Source organism: Sphaerodactylus townsendi, linkage group LG01, assembly GCF_021028975.2.
Source record: "Sphaerodactylus townsendi isolate TG3544 linkage group LG01, MPM_Stown_v2.3, whole genome shotgun sequence".
NCBI classification, from domain to species: Eukaryota; Metazoa; Chordata; class Lepidosauria; order Squamata; family Sphaerodactylidae; genus Sphaerodactylus; species Sphaerodactylus townsendi.
In genome coordinates, this window is record NC_059425.1 from 5,575,459 (window position 1) to 5,593,528 (window position 18,070).

At 61.6% G+C, this 18,070-nt stretch overlaps 1 protein-coding gene across 1 annotated transcript; it reads left to right on the plus strand.

The window, feature by feature from the left end:
* Positions 1-1,714: 1,714 nt before the first annotated feature.
* Positions 1,715-11,601, plus strand: CRABP2 (cellular retinoic acid binding protein 2). The gene is made up of 4 exons (XM_048509480.1): positions 1,715-1,993; positions 8,739-8,917; positions 9,526-9,642; positions 10,821-11,601. The coding sequence occupies exons 1-4, from the start codon at positions 1,924-1,926 to the stop codon at positions 10,869-10,871; spliced, it is 417 nt and encodes a 138-aa protein (XP_048365437.1). The 5' UTR covers positions 1,715-1,923; the 3' UTR covers positions 10,872-11,601.
* Positions 11,602-18,070: the final 6,469 nt, after the last annotated feature.

Consider the following 18,070-nt stretch of genomic DNA (forward strand, 5'->3'; position numbering starts at 1 on the left):
CCAAGACGATGAAGGAGTGGCGGCAGCAACTTCCCTACAAAGCTGAGGAGTCCGGGACCTTTTAGCTTAGTAAAAAAAAGAAGCTAGAAGGGGGAGATATGAAACGGGGTTATTTGATTGTGTGAATGTGTGGTGGAGGGGGGGGGATAGAGGCAGCTCCCCCTCCACCCCCCAATCCTTTAATACTTGAACTAGCAGCCACCAAGTTTCATGGATGGGCAGCAGATTTAGGACAGACAATGGTGACATTAGATGTTAGGTTTAGGTTGGGAAGTCATAGCATTTTCTCCTGAGGTTTCGCCTGCATCTGTGACTGGCATCTTCTGTGGCTGGCATCTCCTCTGAAGATGCCAGCTACAGATGCAGGTGAAACGTCAGGAGAAAATGCTACTGGAACACAGCCATACACCCTGGAAACCCCACAACACTCCGGCTGTGAAAGTCTTCAACAATACAGTGGAGACACTTCTGTACTCCATAACAAATTAAACTGAGGAACTCACTGCCAGTGGAGGTCATGAGCAGAGATTGGGTGAGAGGCAGCAAACCTCTGAATTCCGGTGGGTCAACAGGTAATCCCGGGGAGCCGGGCCTTCTCGCCCCTGTGCCTCCAGAGCGTTCTGGTGAACTGGCGGTGGGCTACCATGGGAGGCAAGAGGCTGGACTGGACGGCCTTCTGGGTTCGATCCAGCAGGGATCGTCTTCTGCACGGACGGCCTCAGCAAGTGGGGAACGGAGCAGTCCAGCGAAAGGGGGCCGGGGGGGAGGGGGCAGTCGAACGGAGCCACTCCAGAAAAGCTGCAGCTCAATGGCAGAGCATGGGCTTTGTGTGCGGAAAGCCTGAGGTTCAATCCCTGGCAACAACATCTCCAGCCAAAAGGACCAGGCAGGAGACGGAGGGAAAGGTCTCCGCCGCAGAAGACCCTGCAGAGTCAGGACAGGTCTGCCCAGCCAAGAGGGGACCTGACTGGAGGGACTGACCCGGGTCTGGCTCAGGTACCTTTGTGGGGGCTGCAGTGTTGTCTGGTGGTCGACCATCTCATAACCCTAACCCCCATCCCACCCCCAGAAGACAATGTGGCTTGTCCAAGGCAAGGTCGGGCGGGGGCCCTGGACGAGAAAAGCCACGCTTGTCTCGGGTAAGCGGGGGCTCTGTTGGCCCTTAAGGGGTCTTTTGGTGCCTGATGACATCAGTTCATCTTGAGCCTCACTGAGAAAGGGGGGGCTGGGAATAAAGTGGGTGAAGACACCCAGCAGCCCCCCCCCCCGCGCTCCCCGGGGGGTTGGCAAGTGCAGGGCGACGGCTGCTGCTTCTCTCAGCCTGTGCCCGGTGCAAGCAGCCCCCCCCCCCCGGAGGACCGGTCTGCCTCTTAACACCAGCAGCTCCTTCCTCTCCCCAGGCCGAGCCCCCCCCCCCCACCCGCCAAGCGGGAGCGACTCGGCCGCCCGGGGGGCTGGCGGGGCTGGGCGCCCTCTGGCCGGGGGCGGGGGGCGCCTTTCTGCAGGCGGGCCCAGGGCCGGTCTCGCGGGAGTTCAAAGCGGGAGGGCGGAGGGCCGCCGGGCTGCCGGGGAGAGGGGCTGTCCTGCGCCTCGCCCCCGGCAGGTAGCAGCCAAGGGCCGGCCCTCGGCGAGGGGCCGGGCGGCGAGTGGCCAGGTGGGCGGGGTCGGCTGCCGGGCGTCCTCCCTGCCGCCGGGGGGGCAGCGGGTGGCAGGGCGGGAGGGCCGGCGCGGGGAGGGCTCACCAGGGGCGCAGGAGCCCGGCAGCCTCGCTCGCTGGCTCCCACTCGCTGGCTGGCTGGTGCTGCGGAGCGCACAGCGGGCGCGCGGGGCGGGCGGCGATCCTGACGGCCGGCGAGGAGGAGGCGAGCGTCTCTGGGCCCTGCCCGCAGCACCTGCGCCCCCCCCCGCCCGCCGCCCCCCGAGATGCCCAACTTCTCCGGCCACTGGAAGATGAAGAGCTCCGAGAACTTCGAGGACCTGCTCAAGGCGCTGGGTGAGCCGAGGGGAGGGGGAGGCTTTGCCGGGGGGGGGGCGCTGCTGACCCACCCCCACCCCGGGCGGTGAGAGCCGGCCTGAAGCCCCTGGTGCTGGCCCGTTTCTGGGTCTTCCGGAGGCCCGCCGGGGTTGTCCATCCAGTACAGCGCTCGGTGGAGCCTCCATGGCCAGGCGCAGTACACCTTGGGCAGTGCCCGTCGCCGGTGGGATTCCCGCAGAGGCCTCGCGGGGGAGGGGCCGCCTGGCCCGACCTGACCCCGCCGAGCGGATGCGCGAGTCTGAGTGCCCGCGGGCTGGCCCGGCTCCCCTCGGGCAGGAGGCCGGCGGAAGCAGACTCTCTTGGCTCTCCGGCCCAGGGACTGAAGGGGAGGGGGCTCCCTCTGTCCTCCGGCCACTGCGGGCCTGGGCAGACGCGCCGGAGAGGCGGGGTGGTTAACAGCTGGAGGAAGGCTCCCCCCCCCGCCCAGCGCATCTGAACCGAGCTTTCCCCCCCCCCCCCGGCTTGTGGGTTGTCTGCTTCTTCTCTCCCCCAGAGCAGCCCCTCCCTGGGCAAGTGCTGGCAAGTGGGGCTGGCTTCTTCCGTCGACCCTTCCAGGCGCCCTCTTGCTCGGCCATGTGGCAGCACCCACAAAAGACCCCGCGGGTCTCCCAAAGGGGTCTGCCTGCTGGGGATGTGGGCCCCCCAGAGGCTGCCTTTGGGGGTGCTGCTTTCTGTCACAGGGACCCTGGGGCCGGGCTCGGCTGCACGCCACCCACATCCCCTGTCTCACTGGCCGGCTGCCTCCCTCCCAGGGGGGAGAACCACAGCCCCCCCTCTCCCGCCCGCCCCCCCCCCCAGCTGGGCTCTTTGGTGGTGAAAAGCGCCCTCGAGAGGCAGCTGTTGTAGGGCAGCAGTCTCAAGGCAAGAGAGGGGGCGGACCCTTGCCAGCCTCTGCCCATGACCCTGGGCTGGGCGCCCCACCCTGCAGGCCTCAAGGAAGGTCCAGCCACAGACAGTGGTGCCCCCTGCCCCACCCCACCCTCCCCTGGCCACCCCTGATGAGCTGAGCCCCCGCCCCAGGCCCAGAGCTTGTTAATGCCCTTGCCACCCACCCCTGCTGGCATTGCTAATGCTGCTGCTGGCAGAGGCAGGTGAGCAGAGGCATGGGTGAGGGGGTGGATCTCCCCCCCATGGCATCAGTAGGTGAGGCCAGGGCTTGGAGGGAGGGGCGTGGACGTGGCGCAGTGGCAGAGCGGGTTCTGTTTGGCGTGCAGAAGGCAACAGGCTCAACCTCCCCGCAGCGTCTCCAGTGGAAAGCCCTTCTCTGCCTGAGACCCTGGAGAGCAGCAGCTGCCGGTCAGAGTAGGCAATACTACCCTTGGGGTGCTGTGGGTCATTTTGTGGTTTGCAGTTTGGTTAAGAGCCTGACAGACCTGCATCTGTGGCCAGCCTTTGCAGAGGATCTTCAGATGCCAGCCACAGATGCCGGTGAAACGTCAGGAGAAAATGCTACTGGAGCACGGCCACACAACCCCACACAACCCCTGGGAAACCCCACAGCACCCCAGTGATTCCGGCTGTGAAAGCCTTCGAGGATACCCCCCTGGACAGACTGGGGGTCTGATTCAGCAGAGGTCTACGAGCACCTTTACCTTTTGGAGAGAGACTGTTCCCCCCCCCACCCCCACCTCTCTGGCCTTGGGCTTTGTGGACACAGGCAGCGCTCCTGACCTCCGTGTATCTCCTGGGGAAGAAGAGGCTGAGCTGTCCTGTTTGGCTTTGGGGACGCTGGAGCTGTGATGGCAGACAGTGTGGTGCAGTGGTTAGAGTGCTGGGCTGGATTCTGAGAGGCCCAGGCTCGGCTCCCCACTCTGCTGGGAAGAGGGCCTCCAAGGGCCCAGCGGGATCTCTTTGCCTAGAGCCCCAGGAGTATAAATTGCATGCGGAGAGGAGAACTGGGTCCCCTGCCTCTGGGCTTCCTTTCTGGGGAGGGGGCTGTTTCCCCTGACTCCTGTGCACCCCCCCTGCCCTTGCTGAGACACAGGCCCCCAAAGCCACATAGCTGGGGGGTGGGGGTGGGGGCCTGGCTTGCTCTGTGGGGGGCTTCCCTCTGGGAGCTCCTCTCCGGGAGTGGCTTCCAGGCCTGGATTGTCTCTGGGATCATGTGGGGGCCTCAAAATGGGAACAAAACAGCGGCAGCTCCGTCTGGAAGAAGAAACTCCGTCTTCATCCCTGCCTGAGAACAATGGAGGGGAGACATTTGGGGGGGGGGGAGCAACTTGTCACCTCTGGTCTCTGCAAGAAGGATAGCAGATTCTTCCAACCCTCCCTAGTGACCGCCCCAGCCAGAGGTAGTGCCCCTTCCATGCGGCCTGGAGCCCCCCGCCCCCCCGCAGCTCACGCACACACACACAGAGAGAACAATGGAGTCTTCCCTCTTTGTGAGAAGCCTGGCACACACCCCTGCGTGCTGCGCGCACATTCCCTCACTTTCTGGGAACAACGGAGCACTCTCTCCCTCTCTCCCCCCCAACAATAGGCATCTCTACGCCCGGCCCCTTCAGGGCTCCTTCCTCTGGCTGGGGTCTCTGGGTGAGGAAGAAAAGGGTGCCCCACCTCCTGGGTGAGAAACCTTAGCTAAGGGCACGGTCTCTTCCACCTCTGCCGCAGAGGGCCAAAAGATTTGCTCCTCAGCTTGTCCTGGCCAAGAAGGGCTGATGCTCCCACTCTGGGCAGGGCTAAGCCAGGCGGGAAGGGGCTTCTCCCCCCCCCCCCCCCCCGCCATCACTCTCTCTTTCTGTGCAAAACCCGAGGTGGCCGCCACAAATTCTTTCCAGGTTAGGGGGATGTGTAACATACTTCAGGGTAATTATCACGTACTTATATTTCAACATGTTTAACCTCCCCCCCCCCTCGGCTGCCCTTCCCCCCTCTCTGAATTTTTGGATGGAAGCTCACAGATTTGGGGAGGGAGGGGGGAAAGGAAACAAACCTTCTCCCCTTCCACCTGGAGCGCCTCCGTCTTTCCCAGGTGGCAGCCGGGTTCCTGGGTGCCTTCTCAGAGGGGAGGGGCCTGGGAGCATCTTTGCCTTGTAGAGAGAGCGCATCTCCTCCCCCCCCCCAACTCTGAGCTTGGGCAGTAAAGCATTTTTCAGCTGGGGGGGCGGGCGTCTCCTTTGTTTTCATGTGTCTGGATGCAACTTTGCTACACAAGGGAGGGGGCTCTGAGGTCAGTCCCCCCCCCCCCGAGGCATCATCCGTGTGGTCAGGTGGCTGAGAGTGGGGCCAGGGCCAGGATCATGACGGGCCCAACCCCCAGCATCCCGAGAGAGAGCCCCGAGAGAGAGCCCCAAGAGAGAGCCTGGCCTTGGCTCGCCAGCTGGGGTGGGGGCTCGCAGCCTGCCCGTCTTCTCCACCTGCACAGCCGGTGCCCAGAGCCCCCGTCCTGGCAAGGAAGCCCTTGACCTCCTCTGCTTAGCTTCCCTCTCAGGAGAGTGCACTCCTCATGACCCCTCAGCCCTGGGTTTCCTCATTCCCCACCTCGGCCCACCTGTGTGTGGTGGGAGAGGCTTATCTGCGCACCAGATGTGTTTCCACTCCCACTGCTCCTGCTGGCCCTGTGCCAGTCACAGTTCTCTCGGAATTCTCTCAGCCCCACCTGCCTCACAAGGTGCCAGTTGTGGGGAGAGGAAGGGAAAGGAGTTTGTCAGCCCCTTTGAGTCTCCTTACAGGAGCGAAAGGGGGGGTATAAATCCAAACTCTTCTTCTGTGGGGGCTGGTCTGCAGCAGCCCCTCCAGCCTCAGAGACGATCCTCTGCCTGGATGGGGGTGTGACATTCCAGCACAGCTGTTCTGGGGCGGCCCCCTGAGGACGGGCTGCTGGCGGGCCGCCTGGGCAGGGACGCAGCCTTTGTGTTCTTACCAGCGGGCCGCCGTTTTTGCGCAGGGCTTGAACCCGGAGTCCTGCCGCTCCCTTGGCGAGAGGAACGTCTTTGTTCACATCTTGCAACCAGCCTTCCCAGCGGAAACTTGGCAGTGGCTGAGCCCCGCAGTGGACTCCTGGAGTTGGCACCACACCGTCCCTGAGGGCGGAGTGGACATCATGATTGCACCCATTTCCCTCCACATGGGTGAGTCTCGGGCTCTCCTGCGGGAATTTCGTCCCCCTCGCAGCTGAAACAGTAGAGGACCCCCCTTGGGAGACTCGTGGGGACATATTTGGTTCGTGGAGGCGGAGAACTCTGGCACCATTCTTTCATCTGGCAAGCATGTCTGTTCTCTCCCCTGGGGAGTTTCCGGTTTTAATCTCTCCTGCAAGCCCTGTCTCTGGTGGAGAGAGTGAAGGAGCCGCCGCCACTAAAGTAGACCCATTCACCTTAACCTGGACAGGCCTTCTCTCTCCCCTGCAGCCCACACTGGCCGCGGCTCTCCGGGGTCTCCAGCACAGAAAGGTCTTTGCTGGTGGGGCTTGCAGGGGTCGATCTCAGGCCCTCCCCCCGCACTTCAGCTCCTCCCAGCATCAGTGGGGCTGCTCCAGTGTAAGCCGCCTCTGGGATCGAGGCCTTCTTCGTTCAGTGGAGCCAGTTTTTCAGCCGGAACTTGTGTGCGACGGAGACTTGGGCTCTTTTGTTGTCTGTCTGTCTGTTGCACAATTGCACTCTTGTGTGCCAAGTGGTGTCAACGGGTTCTTGGGGAAGTGGTTGTGTAACTCACCTGCAAGACGCTGAGAAGACGGCTTCTGTCAAGGAGGGTGACGGGAGTCAGCCCTGCCCGTCTGTGCCTCAGCAAGACCCTGCGTGTCCCATCCCCCCTCGTCCGCCCCCCGCGGAGTTCCCTCCCAGGGCCCTGCCAGGCATGTCTGGGAGCAGCCAGATCAGTCCTGCTCTGGGTTGCCAACTCTGGGCTGGGGAATTCCGGGGGATTTGGGGTGGGGTGGGGGAAGCTTTGGAAGGAAAGGCAGAGGTGTACAGCCTATAGGGTGGCGGTTTTAGTGCCTGGGACAAGCACCAGCCTTGTCAGCTCTGCCAGCATGGCCAATTGGCCATGCTGGCAGGGGCTGATGGGAATTGTAGTCCATAACATCTGGAGTGCCAAAGGTTCGCCATCACTGGCCTATAGAGACATGGGGTCACGCAGGTCCCCGGGCGCACGCCTTTTGGTCACATGGGGGGGCACCGGGTACCCCCATAACTGAAACGGCGTGCACCCCAGTCACATGCTGCCGAGCCCTGCCCCCCGGCCTCTGTGCAGGTGGGCTCCAGGTGTCCCTGAGTCCTACACCCTGAGCTCCGCCCCCACTCAGGCTGGCTCAGGGGATGCCAGGAGGCGGCCTGCACGGAGGCCAGGGGGCGGGGCTCCATGCCCCAAACCACGCCCCTGAGCGCGTGGGGGAGGAGTTGCCTGGAGAAGGTGTTGTCTCCAGGTGCGATTTCCCCCTGATATACCTCTGAGGAAGGGCTTGGGAAGAGGGGGGACCTCAGCATCCAACGCAGCCCTTTTTGCCAGCAGGACTAAACCCCCTCATCTGGGGGGCTCCAGGTCCTATCCAGATGTTGGCCGCACTCCGGCTCCCCCACCTGCAGGGCCAAACCCCGCCCCTCTCTTTGCCATCTGAAGCCCTGCTATTGTTGGCTGGCTTTGCTTTCAGTCAAAACAACGACAGGAAGTGCAAACAGGGCAGTGTGGAGAGCCAGCCGGGTCTCGTGCTTCAGCGTGTGAGACGAGCGTCTGGGGGATCCAGGCTCGAATCCTGAGTGACCTTGGACCACTCATACACGCTCAGCACAACCTACCTTGCAGGGTTCTTGGGGAGATAATATGGAGGGGGGGGAACAATACATGCCACTTTGGGTGGGGTGTTAATGAATGAAATGCACAAATAATTTAATAAACCGTGCAAGACAGAGAAGGCAGCCGGGCTGTGAGATCTCCGATCAAGCGGCCTCCTCCCTTCCTCCCTGTTCCGAGGCAGAACGACGGCCGTCCAATTTGTTTCATGCGGGCCTCTGTTATGCAGGGAATTACCTGCCCCCTCGTACCTGAAGTTGTGAACAACTCAGGTACTGCGACCGTGTGCGGTATAAGGAAGAGCACCGCAAGATCAAATTGGGTGTGATGTACGCAGCTGTGTTTATTGTACAAAGGCACGTTTCTGAACTGCTGAGGACATTTTTGGGAGGGGGGCAGTCAATAAACCACTGGGAGCAAACAAACACTGGGAGCCCCCCGCCCAAAAGCAGCCAGAAGTCCTGCTGCCCCCCCTCCCCACGCAGCGGCTCTTCTTCAAACCTGCCAGATCACCACTTTCGAAGGCGCCTTCTGCCACGCTCGGCGCTGCCCCCCCCCATGGTGCCCCCCCATGGCAGAGCCACTTCCTCCTGGGGCTCCTGCCCTCCTGGCGTTCTGGGCAGGGCCAGACCAAGGGCTCTTGGCCCCCGAGGTTCATGTCTTCACCTCTCACCTGCCCCACAGGGAAGCCACCGTTGCCTCCCATCTCCAGCAAGGCTGCCCTCATCCCCCTCTCCTCCCACCCTCCCTGGGGCTACGGCTGGCCAGAATGCCCCCCTAACCAAAAGGGGCAGAGGGGGAGACCCAAAGGGCCCCGCCACCCTCCGTGGGCAAGTCCGTCGAGCCTCTGACTCCCAGCGGGGTGCTCCTGACCAGCCCCGGCCGGCTTACAAAGAACCCCTGGGGGGGGGGGGGGTCAGGAGGCAGAGGCCAGGCTGCAGGCCAAGCGGCTCAGTCACGGGCTTGTCCCTCGCAGGGGTCAACGTGATGCTCCGGAAGATCGCCGTGGCTGCAGCCTCCAAGCCGGCCGTGGAGATCAAGCAGGACGGGGAGCGCTTCTACATCAAGACCTCGACCACGGTGCGCACCACGGAGATCTCCTTCAAGGTTGGCGAAGAATTCGAGGAGCAGACGGTGGACGGGCGGCCCTGCAAGGTGAGCGGGGAGGAGAGGCACCCTGCGCTGGGTGGGGGTGGGGGCACTCAGGATTTCTGCTAGAAACCGCCACTTGCCCACGGCTCTGCTGAGGGGCCGTCTGCACCCAAGAGAGGCAGGACTCCTGCCACGGCTGCTCCTGGTCCCCCAGGCCTGTCTCTTGCTGTCAATGAACTCAGCCATGCCTGGGACCTCCATTGGGTGGGGCGCCCCTGTCTCCCTAAGCACAACGTGGGCAGAAGTGTCCCTCTCTGGGCCAGTCCGTGGCTTCCAAGTAGTTCTGCCAGCCTGCAGGTGGGACCTGGCGATCTCTTGGGATGACAGTCTGGATCTCCAGACTGCAGAGAGCAATCCCTCCCCCTTGAGGGAAATGGTTGATTCTATAGCATCACACCCAGCTATACTCCTCCACATCCATTCTCAAATGTCCGTCCTTCCTTCCTTCCTTCCTTCCTTCCTTCCTTCCTTCCTTCCTTCCTTCCTTCCTTCCTTCCTTCCTTCCTTCCTTCCTTCCTTCCTTCCTTCCTTCCTTCCTTCCTTCCTTCCTTCCTTCCTTCCTTCCTTCCTTCCTTCCTTCCTTCCTTCCTTCCTTCCTTCCTTCCTTCCAGAGCTTGGCCAAATGGGAGAGTGACAATAAGATGGTCTGTGAGCAGCGGCTGCTGAAGGGGGAAGGGCCCAAGACCGGCTGGTCCCGAGAAATGACCAACGATGGGGATCTCATCCTGGTGAGGACCACTCTCTCTCCCCTCCACCCCCCCCCGCCAGGACCCCTCCTCCACTCAGGCCCCACCCCCTCCCCTTCCTTCAAATTCTGTGTCACATAAAAATATCAGAAAAGCCCTGTGGGATCAGACTGGTGGTCCACCTAGTCTCAGGCTGAGGCCATGGGGCCAGAAATAGGGCCCAAAGGCTGAGACCTTGCCCTGATGCGGCCTCCTGGCACTGGGACTCACAGGTTGACTGTCTCTGGAGGTGGAGGTTCCCTTCAGCCCTCATGGCTAGCAGCCACAGACAGACTTCCCCTCCATCAATATGTCTAATCTCCTTTTAAAACCATGAGGATCCTGACAAGCACAACGAAGCGGGTCACAGTGGGAAGACCACCCAAATTAGTGGCAGCAAAATTTGCAGGGGCAACTTCGACACAGACCCAGAATCCTCTGACCAGCTCTTGCTGTCTCTGCAGATGCACTCGGGATGTGTTTGCAAGTCAACCGAGTGCCCACGCACGCAGCAATGTGGCCCCCACACACTTCCTTTGCCTCACCCCCCCCTTCCCCATAGAGGACTTTTCAGGCATTTTAACAATGGCAATCAGCAAATTACTATCGTGTTCAAATGATCACTCTGTTGGGTCCTCCGCAGCTTTGATTGCAAGAAACGAAGCAAATTTGAGGCCCTGCTGGGTGCCCAGATAGCCGGACGGAGGCAGATTTCAGTAACAAGAAGCGCGCGAGGCTTTCAGAAAATTAAAACGGGGCATTCAGAGGAGTTAGTCAATGGATTGTTATAGAGCTATAGCAATATGTCAATTTTGGATTTTAAAGTCCAAAGGGGTGACCTCCGGGGGTGGGGCACAGTGGCCGGGGTGGGGCCAAGAAGGCATGAAAAATGGAGCCACCACGGGTGAGACCCCCCCCCCCCGTTTGCTGCTTCTGGCCCTTGATGGGCATGGGGGAGGAGAGGAGAGAATTTGGGGGCTGAGCTTGTGGATCCCCCCCCACCCAGTGCTCATAGGAAGGAGGGGGGTGGGATGCCAGAGGGGACAGAGGCTGGGGCCGGGGGGGGGGTGAAGGGAGCTGTCCCAACTGCCCCCCCATCTGTGCCAGGAGCCTGGGATGGCATCGGAGGCAGATTGGAGATGCAGCTCTGACCCTCATTCCTTTCCTCTTCTTCTCCCCAGACCATGACTGCGGACGATGTGGTGTGCACCAGGATCTACACCCGGGAGTGAAGCCTGTTTGTGTGTGTGTGTGTGTGGGAGAGAGAGAGAGAGAGAATAGGGCCCCGGGGGGGTGGGGGTGGCGTGGTCTCTGTCTTGGGACCATGAGCTCTATTGTCCAAACCCCACGGCCATCTAGGGCAGTGGGGGGAGGGGGTGTCCATCAACAACAGACAGAGGCTGCCCCTGTTTGGAAAAGGAGCCGTGGAGTCTGGGATCGGACCTGGGGATCGGGAGGCGGGGGGGGCTCCTTTTCTCAGCTGCCCTCAGTCTGGAATGAGGTCTTCCCATTCCCCCCCCCACCCCAAGTGAATCAGCAGGCTGGGCTCAGCCACCTTTTTGGGGCCAGTCACTTTTCATGAAATGCCCCCCCCCCCCGGGGTCTCCCCCGCCCCCCAAGAACTGCTCGGATTTTGTTTTTGCCAAACGGACACATATCTCCCCCCCGTGTGTGTGTGTGTGTGTGTGTGCGCCCCCTCCACACTGAATTCTTGTGGGAAAGGAGACGCGCTCAGCTGGGAGTCAGCCGGCCCCACCCACGCCGAACCCCGATCGTAGACCTTTTCTCCATCTTCTGTCACAGTAGTTCTATGACGACGACGCTCTTAGAAGTATTTATTGCCACTTCTGTATGAAGAGACCGTTCCCCCCCCCTCCGCCCGCAGGTGCCTGTTAGGCCCACCTTTATTTAGAACTCTCTTCCCCCCCACTTCCTTGCTAATAAACATCTTTGTCCAGTCGACTGCCCTGGCGTCTGCACTCCTCCTGTGGTCTGTGGGCTCCGCCAGCCTGGCAGAGCTGGGTCTGTCTGTCTGTCTGCCTGTCTTGCTGGCTGTACCTGCCTCACCCCACAGCCCATCCACCTTGCCAGGCCTGGGGGGGGGGGGCTCTGCGCTTCAGGGAGCCTCCGAGGAAGGAGGGAGGGGGCCTCTGCTTTTGTTGCTCCTCTGCTTGGGCAGGACACAAAGCCGGAAACCTGACAAATGCCGCTCATCCCTCCCTGGCACCTTTCTGGGTTTGCTTCTGCTCTCTCAGCCCAGTGAGCCAGGAGGAGCCTGAGGCAGGTGGTGCCGGGGCGGGGGAGCCCCCAGACATCATGACTTTCGGCAGGCCCTGAGTCCTCCTGGGGCCGACCTGCCTGCCTGCTCCCCCAGGCCTGTGGCGCCCCCCCCCCCACCCACGGAGGCCTCTGACCCCTGCAGGGGAGGCAGGTTGATGGATGAGCGCCTTTTGTCCCCGCTTCCACTGCAGAGCAAATGATGGGTTTGATTCCCTTTTAATGGTCTGGTGGGGGACAAGGGGGGGGGGTTGAGAAGGGGGAGGGGCAGATGGGGCCTCCCTGGACTCCCAACCATCTTCCTCTCAGGAGGGGGGGCTCCACCCCCAGTCCACTCTGAACTGGCCATTCAGGGACGATGCCTAGGAAATAATTGAGTCCATTTGTCATCCAGGAAGCCCCAAGAGGAGCCAGCCTGCTTGCACACACCCCCCCCCCAGAATGAAATAAGGCACAGAAGCCCCCCCGCCCCCAATGGCAGGAGCCTTTTGTTTCCCTGTTCTTATAGATGGCTTCAAGAGGAGACCTCCTGCAAGCAGGCTGCTCACAGAACAGGCGACTAGCCACGAGAACTACATAGAACCTCCAGGCTCAGAGGCAGTCTGCTTCTGAGTACCAGTCCATGCAAGCTGGCCACTTTGAACCCCCCCCCCCCCACACACACCCCTGACAGAGATGCTGGCAACATCTCTTTTTGTCTGGTGCGTTGTCCTGGGAGGGGGCATTTCCTTTCACAGACCTGAAATATGAAAGATGCAAAGTAGGAGTCAGGGAAGAAAAGTCCCGTCGTCTCCCCCCCGCGCCCGCCTGCCGCTCCTGCTTTGTCTCGCGGAGCTGTTGCCCGCCCCCCACCCCCCACCCCCCCGCGGCTGCAGACTCAAAACGCCGCCTCCCTCCTGCCTTTATTGAGTTCATTCCTAGTGCACATTTCTCACCCAGACGCAGCGCAGCGCAGGCAGCGCACGAGGCCCAGACCCGGGACCACGACAGTCAGAGTCACAACGCACCACACAGAGAAGCCCCCGCAGGGAACCAGCCCCCCCCCCCCGCACGCAGGAAAGGAAGGAGGCGGCTGAGACGGACCCAGCCCCTGTTTCTCCCCAGCAAGGCCCTTCCCCGACGCGCCCGCTCTGCAGGAGGAGGAGAAGCAAGGGAGCGAAAATAAAGACACAAACCACAGCCCAAAGACAGCCGGTGTGTGCGTGTGTGTGGTCAGACAGGCCTGCCCGGATATCTCTCGGAATTACTCCTGAGCTGCAGATTGCCACCTGCACTTGCCCTGGAGGGGGGTGTGCTGAGAGGGCCCCCCCGGCCCCAAACCCCACAGCCCTTGAGCGCCAGGAACGTCTCACTCCGCACCCCCGAGCCCTTTGCGCTCCCTGCCGCTTCCAAGTGGAAGAAGGGCCCTGCTTCGCAAAGCCTGCCTGTCCACGGGTCTCTCGCGGGGCTCCAGGCAGCTACCCCCACACCCTCCAGGGGCCGCTCCTTGGAAACTCTTCCTGCTTCCAAGTGGCTGCGCCAAGCCAAATCCCACCACCGCCGGGGCAGGCAGGCAGGCAGGCAGGCAGGCAGGCAGGCAGGGCAGAGAAGGCCAGTCTCCCAGCCGGGTGCGCTCCGGACTGAACCCCCCCCCCCTCCGGAGCTGCCTCCCCCCCCCCCCCCCGCCAGCCCTTGCCCTGCTCAAGCGGGACATGAACCCAAGATCCCCGGAAACGCCTCTGGCTGCTGGCTGGGTGCCCCCTTGGCCTCCTCCCCCAGGCAGGCACTGCGCCCCCGAAGGGTCTTCCGGGGGGAGGGGTCAAGCCTTGCTTGGGACGGCAGCTGCAACTGAGCTCCCCCACCCCTGGTGACCTTTCACCTCCCCAGAGACAAAAGGGCTTTCTCCTGGGCTCCCTGAAGAGAGTGAAGAAAGGGAGAGTGCCCCCCCCACACACACTGCCTCTTTCATCTCCCCAGACAAAGACCCAGCTAGAGGTCAGGATCCCGCCCCCCCCCCCCCCGTCAGCCTTTCCTTTGTCCTCTTGCTGAATAACCCTCCCCTGCCCCCAAGACCAGCAAGGCAGAGGACAGGCCCTCCTGGCGCCCCCCCACCCCCGCCCCAGCCAGGGCCACTGACAGATCCCCGCCTGACAAATGCATCAGCCCCCACCCACCCTGCAGAGCCCCCAACACTCCCTTTTGCACCTCATGCTAAACAAAGCACTTGGAGCCCCCCCCCCCCCAAAGACTTTTCGGATGATTTCTTTTCCCATGGAGTCATTGCTGTGGGAGGCAGTCTTCCGCAAGGGGTGCCGGACTGTGAAGCCACAAAGCCCCCAGCTGGCCCAGTTCTCACCCCATCGAGGGGCTTGTCCGTTCTAGCCTCCCCCCACCCCCAATGCTCCACAGCAAAGCTCCAGAGAAACCACAGCCTCCCCCCCCCCCCAATACCCCTGGCAGGCTTGGCTGCTATTTCCTTCATGAAGGGCAATGCCAGAGGCAGGTCAGCTGAGGAGCAGGGCTTGGGGCACGGGGCGTGGTGGGGGGGCAGTCGCTTCTCCCCCCACCTTCTGCAGGCCCTGCTAAGGTTCAGAGCTGGTGGCCCACTGAAGGCTGGTGTCCCCCGGCTGGGCAGGGCTGCTCCGGCGTCCTCCTTCCGTCCCCCAGAGAGCCAGAAGTCAACTCCAGGCCCCCCCTCCCCCCCGTGATTCACTGGCAAGACCCGGATCTAAAGTCAGGGAGACAAACCATCTAGGGCAGTTCAACGGTGCAAGTTTCCCTCAGAGGCAGGTGGCCCAGGTGGGCAGGAGACAAAGCTCTAATGGGGAAGGTGGGTAGAATGTCCTTCTAACGCTGCTTCCACCCTCCGCCCACTAGGTGTGACTACCCTAAAAGGAGGCTTCCTGCCAGGCAGACAAGGCCTTGGGCTGTGCTTGGACAGCCCCTCCCCTTCCCTGGGGGTTTCCGGCTTCTGAAGAAGAAGAGTTTGGATTTATGTCTCCCTTTCTCTCCTGCAGGAGACTCAAAGGGGCTGACAATCTCCTTGCCCTTCCTCTCTCCACAACAAACACCCTGCGAGGTGGGTGGGGCTGAGAGAGCTCCGAGAAGCTGTGGCTAGCCCAAGGTCACCCAGCTGGCGTGTGTTGGAGTGCACAAGCTAATCTGAATTCCCCAGATAAGCCTCCACAGCTCAGGCGGCAGAGCGGGGAATCAAACCCGGCTCCTCCAGATCAGAGTGCACCTGCTCTTAACCACTGCGCCACACTGGCTGCATGGAAGAGAACTGCACAAATCCGCTCCGGCCTGAGAAAGAGGCAGAGCTGAGTCGGTGGTCTGCTGTGGCCGGGGGTGGCTCAGGTGGGCTGGCAGCCAGACCGAGTTCACCCTTCGTCCCAAGGGCCCTTGAGCCTCGCTGGCCCCGGCCACAGCCAGGGCGGTCCCACCGCTCAGCCGGAGGGCCTCTTGGGCAGGCTGCCTGCCTGTTCGCCCCCCCCCCCCCAGTGCCTGTTTTGTCTGGGCTGCAGCTCCCCCCACATCAGAGGGGCCCCAGGAGACAGGCAGAGAGAAGGGCCGTGCCAGGGAGGGGCTTGCCTTGCCCAAGACAGAGCACAATCTCTTTTGCCCAGGGCCACACGAGGGGGGGGGGAAGCCCCTTGGGACAGACCAGGTGGTCCTCCTCGGTCTCTCCGGCTGTGGGCTGCCCGTGGGCCGCTGCAGGCCAGGGCTGTGGGTGCTCAGGGCTGGCCGAGGCCTCCCTTGGCGGGGGGATGCCGGGTCCTTCTCTGCCTGGCCAGCTCACACCTGTGGCAGAGGCTGCCCTCCCTGCAGGTCCCGAGAAGTGAAAACAGCCGCTGACTCTGGCCACAAAGCTCCAGAGGCCCCCCCCCCCCAGCTTTCCTGCTGAGGGCCACGAGCCCCACAAGTGGCAGTCCTGGGAGGCCCCAATGCAAAGACTGGATTTGCTTCCCTGCTCTCGCACATGAAGCCTGCTTGGGCCAGTCACGGTTCTCTCAGCCCCGCCTGCCTGACAAGGTGTCCGTTGTGGGACGAGGGATGGAAGGAGTTTGTCAGCCCCCTTGAGACTTCTTGCAGGAGAGAAAAGCGGGGAATAAATAAACCCAAACACCACAGGACTCTTCCTGGGCCCGACTGCACGACATCTGGAAGGAGAATGCTGCGGGGGAGGGGGAGCACTTGCCATGGGGCTGGGAAATACCTAGAGGTTTTGGGGGTGGAGCAGAGGACGACGGGTCTTGGGGGGGGGCGGGTGAGGGATTTCAGTGAGGCCTAACGGCATTGAGCCCCCCTTCCAAAGTGGCCGCTGTCTCCAGGAGAGCCGATCTCTGTCAACTGGAGAGCAGCTGCACTCGTGGGAGATCTCCAGCCACCTCCTGGAGTTGGTCACCTTGCTGTCCACCCCACCCCTGCTTTCCAGACCCCACCTGCATTTCTGCCTCCCCAAGAGGGGCGTTCCGGCAGCATCCCTCAGATTCCCCCCCCCAAGGGGCCAAAGGGAGGCTGGCTGGATTCCCCCGGGATGCCCAAGCAGCTACCCAGACTCCAAAGAGGCCGGCTGGGCCTCCTCAGCCCTGTAGATGGGGGTGGGGGGGGGCACAGAGCAAGCTGCCCCATCTCCCTCAGATGAGTCATCGTGCCTGCGGTGTCCTGGGCAGAGTGACTTTCCCCTCTTGGCTCCGGAAGCTCCCCAGCCCGGCCGCCCAGCTCAGGTTTCTGCAAGATGAGCAAGACCTCCCACCCCCTTTGCAGGACGAGCGGGCCCCCACGCTGCCGGCATCCAAATAGCAACTCCTGTCCCGCTGGGCCGCACCACCCTCCAGAAATAGCCCCGCAGGCCTGCCCAGCTTGCTAAATACAGAAAGCCCCTCAGCACCCGCAGTGACCTTTGGGAAGAAACCCCCACACAGGTCCCGTAACTTGGCCACTCCGCCTGGCACCACGGAGCTCGGGACTGGACCCACCCTTTTGCTTTTGGGGGCAAGCAGAAAGTCAGCAGCTGTCCTGCTTAGCTCTTGAGCTGGCTGCTGGCAAGAGGTCAGGGGCAAACGGCCAGGAGGCTCTTCTGGGCCTTGCAGCCCCCCGCCAGCCAGAAAGCAAAGAGAGAAAGCAGCAGCGGCAGCGAGCTCCGGGCGCCTGTGCTGGAGAAGTCGTGGAGAGCAGGAAGCAGAGAGGGCCCTTGGAAGGATGTCCCCAGAGGTCTCCTTGCCCCACCAAAGATAACTGCTTTCCATGTGGGGCGTCCCAGCCCCCCAACAGCAGAGAAGTCCGTGGCACCAGGGAGTTGGGGTGCTCTCAAAAAGTCTAGAGAAGAGAAGGGGGCCAGGGGACGAGGCAGAGCATCCCCACCTTGGCAGAGAGGGCTATGCCACTAATGGCCGTGGGGGGGGGGCAGGGGGGTGTCACAGAAAGCCCTGCTGACGGACAAGGGCCATTTGGCCTCCAGATATTCACAGCCCAGGCATCTCGCACCCGTCTCCCAGAGGGTTCCTTCTCGGCTCTCTCTGGGGCTCTGTGCTGCCACCCACTGGCCATCTGGACGACCGGCTGCTTTCTCCAGGCCATCTTGCCCACGCAAACGGCAGGTGGATCTCCAAGATCTCAGGTGGAAGCCGGCCTTCCCCCTCCCCTCCTGTGACCCACCTGAGTGGCCTGCAACCGAGGACACGGCGGCGGGGAATTTTTAATTTATGCAAGAGGTAGGTAACAGCAAAATCTCTCCGCTGATGTATACCTGGATCCAGTTATAGGAGTTTAGACCTCTGAATAAGAAGAAACCACTGAAACCCAAAAGCACACGGACAATTGCAACAGAAACCATGAAAATGAACAAAATTCGGCTACCAGCACTTAAAAACACTAGAATCAAGTCACTGGTTAGTGAACACCACCCAGACAAAGTATGTCTCTCTGCAGGAAGAAATTTAATGGATTAAATGCCGGTTAACTGCTATGCAGATGCCCTCACTAATTGGATTATGTGACTTCCGGTGTTACATACATATGCTAAAACGGGTGGATTCCACCCAACACTTGCAAATTGAACCTTTAACACTTGTGACCTATGCAAATGGCTTTTTCTCCTATCGCAGACATTCCACAGGTATATATATATTTGCTTTACTACCCTCAGATCCTGTGAAGATGCCAGCCACGGATG